General features: G+C 43.5%; 1 protein-coding gene across 2 annotated transcripts in view; it reads left to right on the top strand.

Moving 5' to 3' along the window:
• LOC145407535 (uncharacterized) overlaps window positions 1–18,033 on the top strand; it is a 137,594-nt gene that overhangs the window by 20,731 nt on the left and 98,830 nt on the right. For both annotated transcript variants that reach the window (XM_080279234.1, XM_080278724.1), the window contains exons 5-6: window positions 2,853–2,975; window positions 14,145–14,267. In XM_080279234.1, coding sequence (XP_080135360.1) covers window positions 2,853–2,975; window positions 14,145–14,267 — 246 coding nt within the window. The remainder of the gene's footprint in view (window positions 1–2,852; window positions 2,976–14,144; window positions 14,268–18,033) is intronic.

Below are 18,033 nucleotides of genomic sequence, written 5' to 3'. Positions count from 1 at the left end.
GTAACTACTGTACAAACTGGCTTGAAAAAATATCCTGCACAGATGGATGGCTTATTTATTTACCTTGTAAGCTAAGCATGAAGTATGTGGACACACGTGATGGTGATGGCGACCTTGACCCACTTGTTGCCGAGAGTGCAGCGTCACTAAGCTCCCTACTATTTTCCTCCTCCTTCCTCACTCACATCAACTTTGCTATCATTTTCAGGATCACAGTCATCTACTGACACATCAGACACTGCTGCATCATCATCTGATACATCTAAATAAGTATCCTCATGAGGAATAAACTCGTCACTGACGGAATTTGCCAGAGATGCCATGAGAGAAAAATATCCTGTACACCCTCTCTCGTGGTCAAGTGCGTGGTAATTGACTCTCAGGCAGGCCAAGGGTGTAAATTTTACCATATGTCAGCAGAAAATATAGTACGATATCTGTAGTAGAAATTATAAATAAAATAATGATTGGTCTAAAAGAGGTTACATCACAGATGAGTGAACAAGCCATTGGTGCCACCGCAACTCAGTCATGACGTATCTTATGATGTCAGAATTCATCAGAACTTCGTCACAGTCTTTGTTGTCAAAACACAGAGCTGTTGCTAACATGAGGTCCTCAGAAACAGCCTTACCGGGCTACCCTGAGGCCCATAAGCTGCCATTCATTAGAGGGTGTTTTCCGGTGTCTCACGGGTGTTTACTGGCGATGTACGGGGGTACATCAAAACACATTTTTGGTAAAGAAGGGGTTAACAACCCCTTCCATGTTTATATTAAACAGCCATGGAGACATCACACATCCCTGTTTCAGTCCCACATTGAGATCAAAGAATTCACTCGGCTCACCATCCACTCAGCACCGTAGCCCTAGCTCCTTCGTACATTCTCTTCACAGCATTCAACAATTTCCCCTCCACTCCATATATTCTTAATACCTTCCACATACCTTGCCTATCTATTCTGTCATAAGCTTTCTCCAAGTCTATGAAGGCAGCATACACTTTCTTTCCCTTCTCTAGATACTTCTCCACTAAACATCTTAGAACAAATATCTGATCTACACACCCTTTTCCTTTCCTAAATCCCTCATGTTCTTCTCCAAATAGCTCCTCTGTTATATGCCTAACCCTATCAATGAGTATTCTACTATATATTTTTCCTGTCACACTAAGAAGGCAAATACCCTTATGGTTACCACATACTTCTCTCTCCCCTTTTCCTTTGTAAAAAGGAACAGTTATACCTGATTTCCAGTCCTCTGGAACCCTTCCCTCTTCCCAAGCCAATCTACACAACTTCCATATCCACTCCACTACAATCTCACCCCCATACTTCAGCATTTCACCACACACTTCATCGCTTCCTGGGGCCTTTCCCATCCTGATCTTCTTCATTGCTTCCACTACTTCCACCCTACTGATCTCTTCCTCCCTCCTCTCATCTCTTCTTCTCCCAGCCATTCCCCAACTACTTATACTCGCAGTGCATTTGCTCTCTACATTCAACAAATCCTCAAAGTGCTCCTTCCATCTCCTCAATTTCTCTCTCTTCTCCATGAACAATCTGTTATTTCTATCTTTAACCCCCCTACTATTTCCCTTTTCACACCGTCTTACTTTCTTTATCTCCTCCCAAAACAATTTCTTATGCTTCCTCCATTTTAAACTCAGATTCCTCCCAAACTCTTCATCCACTTCCTTCTTACTCTCTTTCACCAGTCTCTTCACCTCCCTTCTCCTGCTCACATATACCTCTCTCTTCTCTCTCTCAACTTCTCCCCTACCTCTACTCGCTAGCCATTCACTATATGCCTTCTTTTGTTCCACAGCTCTTTTCACCTCATCGTTCCACCATGCCGTCCCTTGCACACCCCTTCATCTCCTCACTCCACAACCCATCTCACATACTGTGCCTATCTCTTCCGTGAATGTCTTACATACATCTTCCACCCCTTCCATCTGCACTGATTCAAACCTTCCCAATCTTTCTTCCACTGTGCTCTTATACTCTGCCATTTTCTCACTATCTTGCAACTTCTCCACTCTTCTCACAGGAGCTGTTTCCTCCTGTCTTCCCCTTCATCTCTTCACCCATTTTCTTTGCAGCCTTACCTTGGCCATCACTGAGTGATGGTCCGAGATTCCATTCCCCCACCCTCTCCACACTCTTGCATCCAAAACTTGTCTTCTCATTCGCTCATCCACACACGTGTAATCTATCAGTGCCTTTTGTTCAACGAGTTCACCGTCCATCCTCCTCATGACTCTCCATGTATACCTGTGGATCATCTTATGCCTATGAAGAAATATTTGGAGAACTTTGTATGGAGGCTGGTGTCATAAGTAAATGTCAACAGAATTGCTTTTAATTTTCTCAGCCATAGGGAATGAATGGAAACCGAAACTAACCAATAGGGTGCATTAAGTGATGTGACTGGATGAAGAAAAGGCAGATTTATTAAGAGTGAAGTAGAGAGCCAAGAAGATAATTTTATAAGGAAGGATGGTGCATTTTGAAAAAACTGGTTTTTTTGCTGAATAGGGATGGATTTGCATGAAGATATTGTTAATCACGTCTTCTACAGTACTGTAAAAAATTATGACATTGGACAGTTCAGGTAGTCATGAGTTCCACATTGTTTTTTAACTTATAGTTGGCAAAAAGTAGCTTCATCTGTGCACATGCACATAGCTCGCTGTTAAATATTCTGACTATTGTAGCTTAGTCTAGGGCCCCTGCATGTTGTTTGGGGCTCCCATCATTACCTTTTTCTTTTTTTCCGTTTCTACAGAGGATGATACTAATATGTTCAGAACTGAGACATCTTCCAAACTGTATACATGTTTTCAGGAAGCATGGAACATCTTAAAGGATGACAGCACTGCCTTGTTGAGGCATCTGACTGTGCATGTGACTCGTAATGACCTGGACGCATTGCATGGATTCCTGCAGCATAGTCAACATATCCATCAGGTAATGTGTGTTGTAGTACTATGTAACACTAGCATGGATACCGCCTTTGCCTGGGTAAAACCCAATGGTCATGCATACCATGGGACTCTGGATGGTCACTCCCTCTGTGGGAGAAGACCTTTGAAATCCCATTTTACCCAGTGATCCTATGTTCCTCCATGAGTCCTTTTCCCCAGGAATATATTCCTCTTGGACTTATTCCTACCATGAACCTGTTTTCCCACAACCCACTCACCAGTCCTATTCACTTTCCCTACCCACCCTGCCCACACCACAAGTTTGTCAACTCATTCGACCCATTATAGCTAATACTGATATTATTGTAAAAGTAAATGGATCATTGGTAATTGACTACCATGTTTCCACGATGTTGACTTGATTATTTCTAATTAGTTTTAATCTTGGCCATCAGGGATGCCACTTGAGCAACTGTAATGTACCATACAAATTCATCATAAAAACATACACCTGTTAGAGCTGTTTAGAGTGTTTGATATCCATCTCCCTCGATTACCATAGAGGACAGACAAGCAGACAGATAGATAGATAGACAAACTGACATTCTCTTTTACATTTATACACAGATAAGCTTTTCACTCACTCTTTATTGCAGAAAAAGTAAAAGGATATTTGTTTCACACTTGACTGGAAATTGAAAGGAATGTAGGATTGTGTAACAGTTTTGTGAAGGAAAACGATGAAATATAAGATATTAGGCTTTTAGCGGGTGATAATTTGAAACCCAACATTAAACATAAACACTGAGAGTATATTTTTTGTTTTCATGTGGTTGTTATGTGGTGCTACCAGCAAAAAAGGTAAAATAAACTTCACTTCTGCTCAGTTATGTACTGTATATTTTATTCTTGGTCTCCTCAAATTATTTAACCTGCCGTGTGCCAGCTGACTTGGGACCTTCATGGCACCCAGTGCTGGCCAATTTTTTACCCATATTTTTTTTTCTTCCTTGATATATATATATATATATATATCTATTGCCAGACGCCTCAATCCCGTTTGGGGTGGCCACAAACAAATCGCCTCCAAGTCGCCCTGTCCCCCGCCATTTCACTGCCCTGCTCCCAACTCACACCCCCCTCTCTCATATACCTCTCCACCCCATCCCTCCATCTCATCCTCGGCCTGCCTCTCCCTCTTCCCCCCTCCACCTCACTCACATACACTCTCTTCGTCAGTCTTTCACCCTCCATCCTCTCCACATGGCCAAACCACCTCAGTGTGTTCCTCATAACGCTTCCTATCACATCCACATCAACACCACAACGCTCCTTTATATCCTCATTCGTCAGCCTCTCTCTCCACGTGACTCCACAGGCTCCTCTTAAATAACTCATTTCCACTGCTCTCACTCTTGACTTGTGTCCTTCCAACAATGTTCAAGCTTCACTTCCGTACGTTAGAGTTGGTATCACAATACTGTCATGTAGTAACTTTTTCACTTCCATGCTCACTTCCCTGTTTCTTATCACTGCTTTCAAGGAACCAGCAACCTTTCTTCCCTGCTGTACCCTTTCAAGCACTTCACCCTCCAAACCTCCATCCTTACTCATCACACTACCCAAATACTTAAACGTACTCACATTTTCCAATTCCTCACCATCCAACCTCGCTGTACATTCACTAACTTCACCTCTCTCAAAGACCATCACTTTACTCTTCCCTACATTCACCTTTAGGTTCCGTTTCTTACACACTCTCTCAAACTCATCCACCAAGCCTTGCAGCTCCCCTTCGTCTTCACTCAACAACACAGTATCATCTGCAAACAACAGTACAGGGAGTTTCCAAACACTATCCTCTCTCACCAGGGCCACTCCAACATCCACTACCCTGCCTTGTACAGTACCTCTTTTATTACCCCATCCATGTACAGATTGAACAACCATGGAGACATGACACATCCCCGTTTCAAACCAACTTTCAAAGAGAAAAATTCACTTAGTTCACCATCCACACGCACTGCAGCCTTCGCACCATCGTACATACTCTTCACAGCATTCAACAACTTCCCATCCACTCCATATATATACTGTATATATATATTAAGCAACGTTGGGTCTGGTTAGTACTTGGATGGGTGACCGCCTGGGAACACCAGATGCTGTTGGCATCCTTACGTCAAGTGGGGTTGGTGGAGGATTAGTGCCCCTCCCTGTAAAACAATTAACTCTAAGCCCTTGGCCACCCTGTCTGGGATACATGGCGTCTGGCAATGAATGATGAATATATATACACACACAATCCTCGTAAATCGCGTATTTATAAATCACGGATTCGTAAATCACGGCTAAGTGGCTGTCAGTCTGCCGGCATCCTTAAATCACTGTTAAGTCACGAAAATCGCGGACCTAGGCACCGAAGTGGGCCTTTTCGGAGGAGAATCGTAAATCCCAGCGTTCAAATTGAAAATCGTGACCCAACAACCAATCACCGCACGTCCCTGGCGGCATATGTGCATACTAATGCCACCATGTTGTTGTTGTTCTTGTCCCGCCAGTCCGCACACTACAGACCGTCACCGTGGAGTACGAGAGCTAACTGCCTTTTTTGTGCAACTTCCCTCCGCCTCCTACCTGCCATGGCCCCTCCCGACCCCCCAGTGAAGCGCTCTAAGCAGTATGGCGTCAAGAAGCTGCCGCAGTTGTTGTAGAGTCAACGTTTGGAGCTCATTCGTCATGTTGAGAGGGGAGGGAAGTTTTCAAAGCTGGTGAAAGAGTTTGGGAAGAACAAGTGCTGAGAGGTTCTAAGTTCTTCCCAACACCACCCCACTCCATTCACTTAAGCAATTTCGTCATAGGATTAAGGTGAGATCTCTTAACATTGCTTATTTCTATTAAATACATGCGCTGAATATTCCTAAATTTGTATCTTTGTGTTTGATGGTGCCTAGATAGGTATAGGTAGGGTGCTGTGGGGGGTGGTTGGCCAAAGTCCAGACCCAAATTCATTTTTCACATAAGAGTTATTTTTTATAAACCACGGAATTTGTAAATCGCGGCAGTGGTCCAGACCCAAATTGCCATGATTTACGAGGATTGAGTGTATATATATATATATATATATATATATATATATATATATATATATATATATATGATAGGTTAGGAATGATGAGAAAACATGGCAAACAACCATAAAAGTACTCACAGGAGCCTAAAAGGTCAATTCCCTCTCGGTGAGCAATTTCATTGGTCGCCGCTGATGCCAAGCGAGTTGAGGTAGATCTTGGTTTTCTTCATGGGTAAGTATCCCAAATGACCCAGCCACTCTCGGAAGATATATAGATGATGTGGGAACTGTCTCTAAGCATAATTATGTGTTGGGGCACATTACAACATTCGAGTGAGTGAGTGGCATTTTTCCAATAATGTTCGTATTATTGGAATTTCTAGTTTTCACATTAGTGTTTGCCCACTTGTATATATATTTACATTTGCATCTTTTTTTCACACGACAAATTATTCTTGCACATTGTACACACTAGAAGTGTCTTTTCTCGAACACAAAAGACACATTACGCAAATTATAAATGAAGTACTTACACTGCACTTCTTATTATGAAATCTATCTATCTATCTATTGCCAGACGCCTCAATCCCGTTTGGGGTGGCCACAAACAAATCGCCTCCAAGTCGCCCTGTCCCCCGCTATTTCACTGCCCTGCTCCCAACTCACACCCCCCTCTCTCATATACCTCTCCACCCCATCTCTCCATCTCATCCTCGGCCTCCCCCTCCCTCTTTCCCCCTCCACCTCACTCACATACACTCTCTTCGTCAGTCTTTCACCCTCCATCCTCTCCACATGGCCAAACCACCTCAGTGTGTTCCTCATAACGCTTCCTATCACATCCACATCAACACCACAACGCTCCTTTATATCCTCATTCGTCAGCCTGTCTCTCCATGTGACTCCACAGGCTCCTCTTAAATAACTCATTTCCACAGCTCTCACTCTTGACTTGTGTCCTTCCAACAACGTCCAAGCTTCACTTCCGTACATTAGAGTTGGTATCACAATACTGTCATGTAGTAACTTTTTCACTTCCATCCTCACTTCCCTGTTTCTTATCACTGCTTTCAAAGAACCAGCAACCTTTCTTCCCTGCTGTACCCTTTCAAGCACTTCACCCTCCAAACCTCCATCCTTACTCATCACATTACCCAAGTACTTAAACGTACTCACATTTTCCAATTCCTCACCATCCAACCTCGCTGTACATTCACTGACTTCACCTCTCTCAAAGACCATCACTTTACTCTTCCCTACATTCACCTTTAGATTCCGTTTCTTACACACTCTCAAACTCATCCACCAAGCCTTGCAGCTCCCCTTCGTCTTCACTCAACAACACGGTATCATCTGCAAACAACAGTACAGGGAGTTTCCAAACACTATCCTCTCTCACCAGGGCCACTCCAACATCCACTACCCTACCTTGTACCTCTTTTATTACCCCATCCATGTACAGATTGAACAGCCATGGAGACATGACACATCTCTGTTTCAACCCAACTTTCAAAGAGAAAAATTCACTTAGTTCACCATCCACACGCACTGCAGCCTTCGCACCATCGTACATACTCTTCACAGCATTCAACAACTTCCCATCTATTCTATATATTCTTAACACTTTCCACAATCCTTGTCTATCCACCCTGTCATATGCTTTCTCCAAATCCATGATAGCCGCATACAACTTCTTTCCCTTCTCTAGAAACTTTTCCACTAAAGATCTGAGAATGAATATCTGATCTACACAACCTCTTCCCTTCCTAAAGCCTCCCTGTTCTTCTCCAACTAATTTCTCTGTTCTTTTTCTAACTCTGTCAATAAGTATCCTACCATATACTTTTCCTATTATACTAAGAAGACAAATGCCCCTATGATTACCACACACTTCTTTTTCCCCCTTTCCTTTGTACAAGGGAATAATTATACCTGACTTCCAATCCTCCGGGACTCTACCTTCCTCCCAGGCCAATCTGCACATCTTCCACATCCATTCTACTACTATCTCTCCCCCATGCTTCAGCATTTCACCACACACTCCATCAATTCCTGGGGCTTTCCCTGATTTAACTTTCTTCATTGCTTCCACAACTTCTATCCTACTGATTTCTTCCTGTCTTCTCACCTCCCTCCTTCTTCCAGCCATTCCCCAGCCACTTATACTCGCATTACTTCCATCCTCCACGTTCAACAATTCCTTAAAGTGTTCTCTCCATCTGCTCACTTTTTCTCCCTTCTCCACTAGTAATCTACCATTTTTATCTTTCACTCCCCTGCTAACTTCACTTCCACCCTGTCTTACTCTTTTCACCTCTTTCCAGAACATTTTCTTACAGTCCCTCCACTTTACACTCAAATTCCTTCCAAATTCCTCATCCACTCTCTTCTTACTCTCTCTTACTAATCTTTTCATCTCTCTCTTTCTTTCTACATATAACTCTCTCTGCCGCCTCTCAACTTCTTCCACGCCCCTATTTCTCATCCATTCATTGTATGCTTTCTTCTATTGTGTCACAGCCCGTTTCACCTCTTCAGTCCACCACGCTGTTCCTTGCACCCCCCTCCGTCTTCTCTTCCTTCCACACACCACATCACATGCTGCACATATTTCTTCTGTAAATATTCTACACACACCTTCCACGTCCCCCATCTTCTCCAACTCATATTTGCCCAATCGTTCCTCCACTTCTCTCTTATACTCTGCCTTTTTCTCATCCTCTTGTAACCTTTCCACTCTCCTTGCAACTAGTCCTTCCTCTCGTCCTTCCCTTCTTCTATTCCTCCATCTTACTTGCATTCAAATTCTGGCCACCACCAAGTAGTGGTCAGAAAGTCCACTCCCCCAACCTCTATAAACTTTTGCATCCAATATACATCTTCGCATCCTTTCATCCACACACACATAATCAATCATTGCCTTCCTTTCACTCAATTCACCACCCCCCCTTCTCATCACTCGCCATGTATACCTGTGGATCATTTTATGCCTGAAGAGGGTATTGGCTATCACCAACCCCCTCCCAGCACAAATGTCCACTAATCCACTCCCATTCTCATCTATCTCAGCAGGCACACCCCACTCACCAACTATTCCATCCACCTTCACATTCCCAACTTTACCATTCATATCACCAATCAAAAACACTCTGTCATTCTTTCCAAACTTTTCCATGCACACTTCTACATTTGTCCAGAACTCTTCTCTCACTCTTCTAGCACAATCTTGCGTTGGCGCATACACACACACAATCGCCCACATTTGTATTCCAACTTTCAACTTTACCCACACAATCCTTGATCCAACTGATCCATACTGTCTTATGCTCCTCTTCCATCTTTTACTCACAACTATACATACTCCTTCCTTTGCCCTCTCTTTCTCACCTACTCCTGCACATATACCCCATCTATACTCCCATTCTCTCACACTTTCTCCTCTCCATTTTGTTTCAGTTATTCCACACACATCCACTTTCGCATCCTCAAGCACCTGGACAATCTCTCTCTCTTTCACCTCATCATTTGCTCCCCTTACATTCCACGTTCCAATTGCAATGTCCTTTGTCCGGTCCTTGGTCGTCATCGTTTGGTCAGTCCTTTTCCGAGGCTTATTGTTTGTTTTTTTAGTTAGTTGTTTTCCGGGGAGGGGCACTAACCCTCCGCCAACCCTTTTAGTCGCCTTTTACGACAAGCTGGGATACTTATGAAATAACTTGCACTAATGGATATATACATTTCAATAACATTCATAGGCATCTTTTTCACACATAACAGAGGTTTCTGACACTTTGAAGTGGAGGAGGGTGTGATATTCCTCAGAAAAAAAAAAGTTTTGCACCAGTTATCCCCAAAGGGCTAAGGCGTTTCCCCTGGATAGAGGACTTTGGATTGTAGTGTGTAGCATTTTATGACTGGATGCCCTTCCTGATGTCTACCAATGACCCATGGGTGGATTCGATCCTCCGACCCTTCGGTCTAGCCCACTGAGCCAAAAGCATGGGATTAGGTGCAACCCTACGTCACACTCCGCATATTGGTAGAAGACAGCATAAGTGTTAGAGAGGAGAATAATTCTCAATATTAGTTCCGTCGTAAAAAAAAATTCTTGAAGAAATAGATTCTCCTTGAGGTGGGAGTCACCTCTGGCACAGTACAGTCTGCTGTATCACTGCCTGTGAAGGGATGAATGATGGGAATGAAATTGTTCCCATCTTTCCACTCCCATGTGATTTCATCCCCTCCTTCGGTTTCACCCTCATCACCAATGGGGCCACCTCTGTTGCCGTCATCAGGATAGGGAGGAAATTCGGTAGTAGGTTGGGGAGGAGCATGGGGAAAAGAGCTTGCCTCCTCACTTTCCCCATTGCTCGCACTTTTCTTCCTCCTGCCTTTTCCCTTCCCTTTTACTTTACTTCCTGCTCCTTTCCCCACCGTTTGAGGCTGTGGGAAGGGAGTGCTGGGAGGTTCAGGTGTGGTGGAGGTGCTGGTTTGGGGGGAGACAGCACAGTGTGGGGCTGGAGGTGGCAGATATCGTCATGCACCACGTGAATAGAGCAAAGCATTGCTCACCTTGTACATTTTACTAAATGGTTCATCCACACTCCTGGGTTTTTCTGGGCAGTCCAACCTACGAAGGCAGCCTATGTTCACCAGAGGGGTCAGCCTCATACTCCTCATCACTAGAGGCATTGTCCATGGAGCGAGAGCAGCGTGGTGAGATGGGAAGTGGTTGTGGTAGTAGTGGTGGTGCGAGGTAATATATAGCCATGCAGACAGCCATATACGTCACCTTTCTTGTGGATAGAAAATCGTCCTTGCTGCTTGATTCCGACTCAGGTTGGACGTAGTCTCAATCAACATTATCATCGTCAGTGGGAGAATCAGTTTTTCCATCTTAGGGGATATTTGGGAGCTCGTCAATCTTTTGTTGGGGAATACCGCGATGCACCATGGTGCTCACTCACTCACTCACAAAGTGGAACTGCGTTGGCTGGGCCCTGCGCAGCAGAAGGGACGACATGATGACTCATAGCATGGGTGTTTGGCCTAAACAGGTGTGAGAGTATCCCTAGCAGATATCTTGCACCAGTATTGAATTTTTAAATTTTGGCAAATATTTCAATTTGATGACATTTATATACGTCGCTGGCATTTTGTGCACATGCAGGGCCCGACGTATATAGAAGTCATTGGCACGGGGCAGGTTAATTGAGTTTAGGAATGATTTTTCAGACTTGAGGGGTTAGATATACCCTTCATCAACCTCCTCAGTAAACAAGACCTCATGTAAGTTGAGGAAAATCATTTGAAGGAAGCAACATCTTGGTATATAGAGTACAGTGAGTCTTCGATATACGAAAGGGATAGGGACAAAAAAAAACTTTAGTAATTCAAAATTTCGTATATCGGAACAATTTTCCCCATTGGATGGGAAATTGTTGAATGCTGTGAAGAGTATGTATGAAGGATCTAGGGCTACGGTGCAAGTGGATGGTGAGCTGAGTGAGTTCTTTGATCTCAGTGTGGGACTGAAACAGGGTTGTGTGATGTCTCCATGGCTGTTTAATATATACATGGATGGGGTTGTAAAGGAGGTGCAGGGTAGGGCAGTGGATGTTGGGGTGGCTCTAATGAATGAGGGTGAGATTTGAAAGATTCCGGTGTTGCTGTTTGCTTATGATACAGTATTGTTGAGTGAATGGGAGTTGCAAGGTTTGGTGAATGAATTTGGGACAGTGTGTGGTAGGAGGAAGCTGAAAGTTAATGTAAACAAAAGTAAAGTTATGGTGTTTGAGAGGAATGAAGTCACAGAATGTACATTGAGGTTGGATGGTGAGGATATGGAGAGTGTGAGTGCATTCAAGTACTTGGGTAGTGTGATGAGTAAGGATGGAACTTTGGGGGATGAAGTGCATGAAAGGGTACAACAGGGAAGGAAAGTTGTTGGTTCACTGAAAGCAGTGATGAGAAATAGGGAGGTGAGTATGGAAGTTAAGAAGTCACTGCATGATAGTATTGTGATCCCAACCCTGACGTATGGAAGCAAGGCGTGGACTTTGCAAGAGGGGAACAAGTCAAGAGTGAGAGCAGTGGAAGTGAGTTACTTGAGAGGAGCATGTGGAGTGACATGGAGGGACAGGTTGATGAATGAAGAAGTGAAGGAACGTTGTGGGGTGGATGTGGATGTGGTTGAGAAGATTAGAAGAAATACGCTGAGGTGGTTTGGACATGTGGAGAGAATGGAGAATGAAAGACTGACTAAGAGGGTGTATGTAGGTGAGGTGGAGGGAGGGAGAGGGAGGGGTAGCCCAAGGATGAGGTGGAGGGATGGAGTTGAGAGGTATATGAGGGAGGGGGGGGTGAGTTGGGGGGAGGGTAGTCAAATGGTGGGTGACAGAGCGACTTGGAGGCGTTTTGTCTGCGGCCACCCTTTGCGGGATTCTTGAACTCTCTGCAAACTGCAACGCGATATGCCTTCTGCTCGTCACTCAGCAGAGTGACAAACTTTGCAGCAATGCCTCTCATGTCCAATATGTTTGACAAAATGTGTTGCATGCTCCCATATGCAGTCCAGCGATATCACAGACATCATGGATAGTTCGTCTACAATTGGCAAGGTAGCGTGAGGAACATTTCCGATGTTTTCTGGTGTTGTTGCCGTTGACGGTCGTCCAGAAAGGTTATCGTCTTCGACGGACATTCGTCCTTCCTTGAACCGCTTGTACCAGAAAAATGTTCTGCTTTGGGGCATGGCATTATCACCAAAGGCTTACTGAAGCAACTGATGAGTTTCTGCAGCCGTCTTGTTGATCTTGAAGGAGAACTTGATGCAGGTTCTCTGTTCCGTGTGGTCTGCCATTGCAAAACTGCCAAACCACCTACACACTACGTTACAGTAGTAAGTGTAGCTCAGCGACACGTCTGCTTACAGACACGCCCGGGACCACACTGACACACAAGGGGTGCTGCTGACTCCTCCTAGTAGCAAAAGGCAAAACTGCAAATAGTTGGCTCCCTCTGTTCAAATTACTGGAAGTTTTGGGTAGCACCTCCTACTTTTGCTGTTGATAATACCTCTGATGGCACTGATGGGGCAGGGTGGAATTGGGGGGAATGGAGGAATGTATCTTTCTCCTCTGATTCATATATCCAGTGAGATCAAAGTCTTATGGTCAAGGTTATACCTTCACTGATTGACCTTCCATTCTTGGTTTTTCTTAATACAGTGGAGTCTCTTTTATCTGAAAATCATGGGACTTTCAAAGTTTCATTTAATTGATTTTTTTATATAAAAGATACTGTAATAATATGTAGGATACAAGAGAACAGTATTGTACTCACACATCACCCATTTCTGGCGACGTCTAGCCCACCACCACCACCCCAAAAGCCAGTCAACCATCACCAAATCACTTAATACGCTGTAGTAACTACATATGTAACTGCACTTTTGTAACTGTGATGGAAACTGTCAGCTTAAATAAATCTTCACTCAAATAAACTTAAATAAACCTTCACCAAAACAGTTACATAATTCACTGTAAGCAATTCGAACAAATGATGTCTTAAACCTAATTGTTTTTTCATATTTTCTGTTTCCCTATTCAATCATTTCCACATCATCCACATCATCTTCCACATCATCCAAATCTTCCTAGGTGATGGATGCAGGTAAGGGAGTGGGCAACTCACTTGCTCTAGTGACTAGCGGAGCAACCTCAAACTAACGCTAGTGGTGCAAAACAAACCCGCCGTTTTAAATTTTCAGCTAGATTTCAGATTTTTGCGGTTAATCAAAAGGAGAATGTTTTAGCAAAACTTATGGTTAATGGCATATTACGGTTAAAAGAATTTCGGATAAAAGAGACCACTGTACCCAGACACCAAAACCACCATCCCAGAATAGGCACCTGGTCTATTTGGATTCAGATGCAGCAGGTTCAGTATGAAGGGACCCTCAAGCATGTGTGTTGTGTGTTTCATTTTTTCTTGAGTTACAAATACAAGTCATTACAGTACATTTATTTAGCTGCAATAAGCAAAATTCAAGAAATGATAGTGTATTTGCTCATGTTTGTTGCCTCTCTGGTATTTATTTATGTTGTAGATTTATTACATTTTTACATTTGCTTACAGATTGATCAGTTTGTGGAAAGATCTTTCATACTTGATGAACCACCAGATGATTTTGAGGTCAGTTTGATTCAAGCCTTCTTCAGTCTGGTGCAGAAGGGCCTAGAAGTGGGCAAGAATGTTGAGGTAAGGTATTGCAGTTTGAAGGAAGAAAGGCAGAATGCAAATGAAGTACCTTCAACATCCATAGTCCAGCCTTTTGTGCTTCTCTCTTCATGGGCTTTGAAAGTAAGTCTGGTGAATCCATAATAACCATTGCTGATGAGTGTTTAGTCTTTGACCATCTTACTTCTACGATGGAACACATTCTATCCATTTCTCCTTTCTCTGAAATCTCCATTCTTGGAGATTTCAATGTTCACCACCACCTTTGGCTCTCCTCTCCTTTCACGGATCCACCTGGTGAACAAGCCTACATCTTTTCTATCCTTAATGACCTAGAGCAGCTTGTACAGCACCCTACCCGTATCCCTGACCACCTTGGAGAGAGCTCCAACATACTTGACCTCTTCCTCACAACTAATCCTTCTGCTTACTCTGTTAATCTTTTCTCTCCGTTGGGCTCCTCCGATCACAACCTTATTACCTTAACCTGTCCTATCACTCCGGTACGGCCTGTGGACCCTCCAGGGAAACATCGTCTGTGGCATTTTGGAGCCGCAGACTGGGAGGCCCTCAGGCAGTACTTCTTTGATTTTCCCTGGAATGATTATTGCTTCCATGGCCGTGAGCCATCTGAGTGCGCCTTGCGCATTACGGAGGTTATTCTCTCGGGCATGGAAGCATACATTCCTTTCTCATATCCTTTGACTAACGCAAGAAAGCCTTGGTTTAACCACGCTTGTTCTAATGCTGTCCGCAACAAGGAGAGGGCCTACAAAAGGTACCGGAGCCAACCCACCCCTGAATCACATCATCTTTACGTTTCTGCCCGGAATCGTGCTAAGTCTGTTCTTCGCTCTACTAAAAAAATTTCATCCATACTAAATGCTCTCAACTCTCCAACTCGAATTCTTCCCGGTCCTTCTGGCATCTTGCCAAAAATCTTTCTAACAACTTTACCTCATCATCCTTCCCTCCTCTTTTCTACTCTGATGGTTCTGTAGCTGTTTCTTCTACTGATAAAGCAGATCTCTTCGCACAGACTTTCTCCTCCAATTCTACCTTAGACGATTCCGGTGCTGTTCCTCCATCACTTCCCCCCTCTGACTTCCTCATGGCTGACATTAAAATTTCTTCAGTTGATGTATTTTCTGCCATCACTGCCCTCAGTACTAACAAGGCATATGGGCCTGATGGGGTCCCTCCTGTTGTTCTCAAGAACTGTGCTTCTGTGCTTACACCCTGCCTAGGCAAACTCTTTCGTCTTTGTCTGTCAGCTTGTACCTTTCCTTCTTGCTGGAAGTTTGCTCTCATTCAGCCAGTCCCAAAGAAGGGTGACCACTCCCAACCCTCCAACTATTGTCCAATTGCTTTAACGTCCTGTATTTCCAAAGTTTTCGAGTCAATTCTTAACAGAAAAATTTTAAGGCATCTTTCCTATCACAACCTTCTTTCCAATCATCAGTATGGGTTCCGTCAGGGACGCTCCACTGGCGATCTTCTCCCTACCTTTCAGACTCCTGGTCATCCTCCTTTCGGGACTTTGGCGAAAGCTTTGCCATTGCACTTGACATCTCAAAGGCTTTCGATCGAGTCTGGCATAAATCTTTAATTTCCAAACTGCCCTCCTACGGTTTCTATCCTTCTATCTGTGCCTTCATCGCTAGCTTCCTTTCTCGTCGTTCTATAGCCGCTGTTGTAGACGGCCATCATTCTTCTCCTAGATCTATCAACAGTGGTGTTCCTCAGGGCTCTGTCCTATCACCAACTCTCTTCCTTTTATTCATCAATGATCTTCTAAGCTGTACATCTAACCCTATCCACTCATACGCTGATGACTCCACCCTTCACCTTTCCATTTGGTTCCCGCAACGCCCATCTCAACAGTTACTTCAACAAACAAGGGATGAGGCTATGGCACACCTAATGTCTGACTTGGCTCGTATCTCTGACTGGGGTAATAATAATATGGTTGTCTTTAATGCATTTAAGACTCAGTTCTTACATCTATCAACCCGACAAAATCTTCCACAGGTATACCCACTAATGTTTAATAATATTCAGCTTAATCCTGCATCATCCTTGAACATGCTTGGGGTTTCATTTACTTGGGACTTATCTTGGAAAGATCATATTACATCTCTTGTAAAATCTGCTTCCAAGAGATTGGGTGTGCTAAGCCGACTCCGCTCTTTCTTTACCCTCCTGCGCAATTGTTGACTCTATACAGGGGTTTTATCCGCCCCTGTGTGGAGTACAACTCTCATGTGTGGGGAGGCTCCCCACATACAGCTCTTCTCAATAGGGTGGAGTCAAAGGCTTTTCGTCTCATTAACTCTCCTCCTCTTACTGACTCCCTTCAACCTCTGTCTCTTCGCCGCACTGTTGCATCTTTATCTCTTTTCTATCGTTACTTTAATGGTCACTGCTCCTCTGAACTGTCTGCTTGCATTCCTCCACCTCTAAGATGGGCGCGTAGCACCCGTCTGGCAGCAAACTCTCATCCTTTTTCTGTCCAACTCTCTAATGCAAGAGTTAACCGTTACTCCCAGTCCTTCATTTATGCAACAGGTCAGCTCTGGAACTGTCTCCCTCTGTTTGTATTTCCTGCTGCCTATGATCTCTAGTCTTTCAAACGCAGTGTGTCCAGGCATCTCAAAATGATCGGATCTTGAATTTGGCTCTATATTGTATTTTGTTTTTCTCTTGGAGGGAACTGTTACTGCGGGCTCATGGCCTTTGGTTCCTTCTTCCCCGCATAAAAAAAAAAAAAAAAAAAAAAATCAGTCAGATCAGAGTCTTCAGTGTTGATTGCTATAGATTCAGTTGATTTATTTTCACAGTCCATAGAGAGTGAAGTAAGAGGGGCAAGAGGACTCAGATGTTGGTGGTACATTTAAAGGCAGGTTGGCAGACCACAGATGAATCAGATTTGGAGAAAGGCAGACTAATTATAAATGATTTTGAGGAAGGCAGGCAAATCATAAATGAGGTATATGTGGAAGAAGGTAGGAAAATCACAAGTGAGGTACAGGCAAACCCTGATTTACGATGCCCTGGAATAGTGATGCGGGTAGAAATACCACCCTACCCTGCTTAACTTAGGCTTACCCCTGATTTTGCAATGGGTTTTGATTTTTTCTACCGATTTTGATATTTTAGACTTAAATATTTTGTTCAGGTTGATTTTTAAACTGTTTTTAGACTTAGAATAATGAGTCTTAGTCATGGGTGGAGTGAACACTGTCATTTGGGGTACAGATTCTCGCCCATCAAACGAGGTACAAAATGGTGTGGACAACTAAGTGACTCAACAAAGAATATTTTGTGTTTGACCATTGAACATCTAACCTGTCATGGAATACAGAATAATAATACTTTTGAATAAATATTGATAATTATGAAAGCCTTAAAGAGTAAATATTTCATACATTGATGAAAACTGACATAGATAAATCATATATATATTTTTTTAACTAATTTCTTCACAGAAAATTTTTAAAGCACCTTTCCTATCACAACCCTTTTTCAGATTGTCAATATGGGTTCCGCCAGGGACGCTTCACTGACAATCTTCTCACCCACCTTTCAGACTCCTGGTCATCCTCCTTTAGGGGCTTTGGCCAAAGCTTTGCCTTTGCACTGGACATCTCAATGGTTTTTGATCGAGTCTGGCATAAACCTTTTGTTTTCGAACAGCCCTCTTATGGTTTCTATCCTTTTATCTGTGCCTTCATCTCTAGCTTTGTTTCTGGTCGTTCTATAGCTGCTATTGTATATGGCCACTGTT

This window comes from Coenobita brevimanus, chromosome 1, assembly GCF_032717465.1.
Source record: "Coenobita brevimanus isolate Jiangsu-jjx chromosome 1, ASM3271746v2, whole genome shotgun sequence".
NCBI lineage: Eukaryota > Metazoa > Arthropoda > Malacostraca > Decapoda > Coenobitidae > Coenobita > Coenobita brevimanus.
This window is presented reverse-complemented; position numbering and strand designations above follow the sequence as displayed.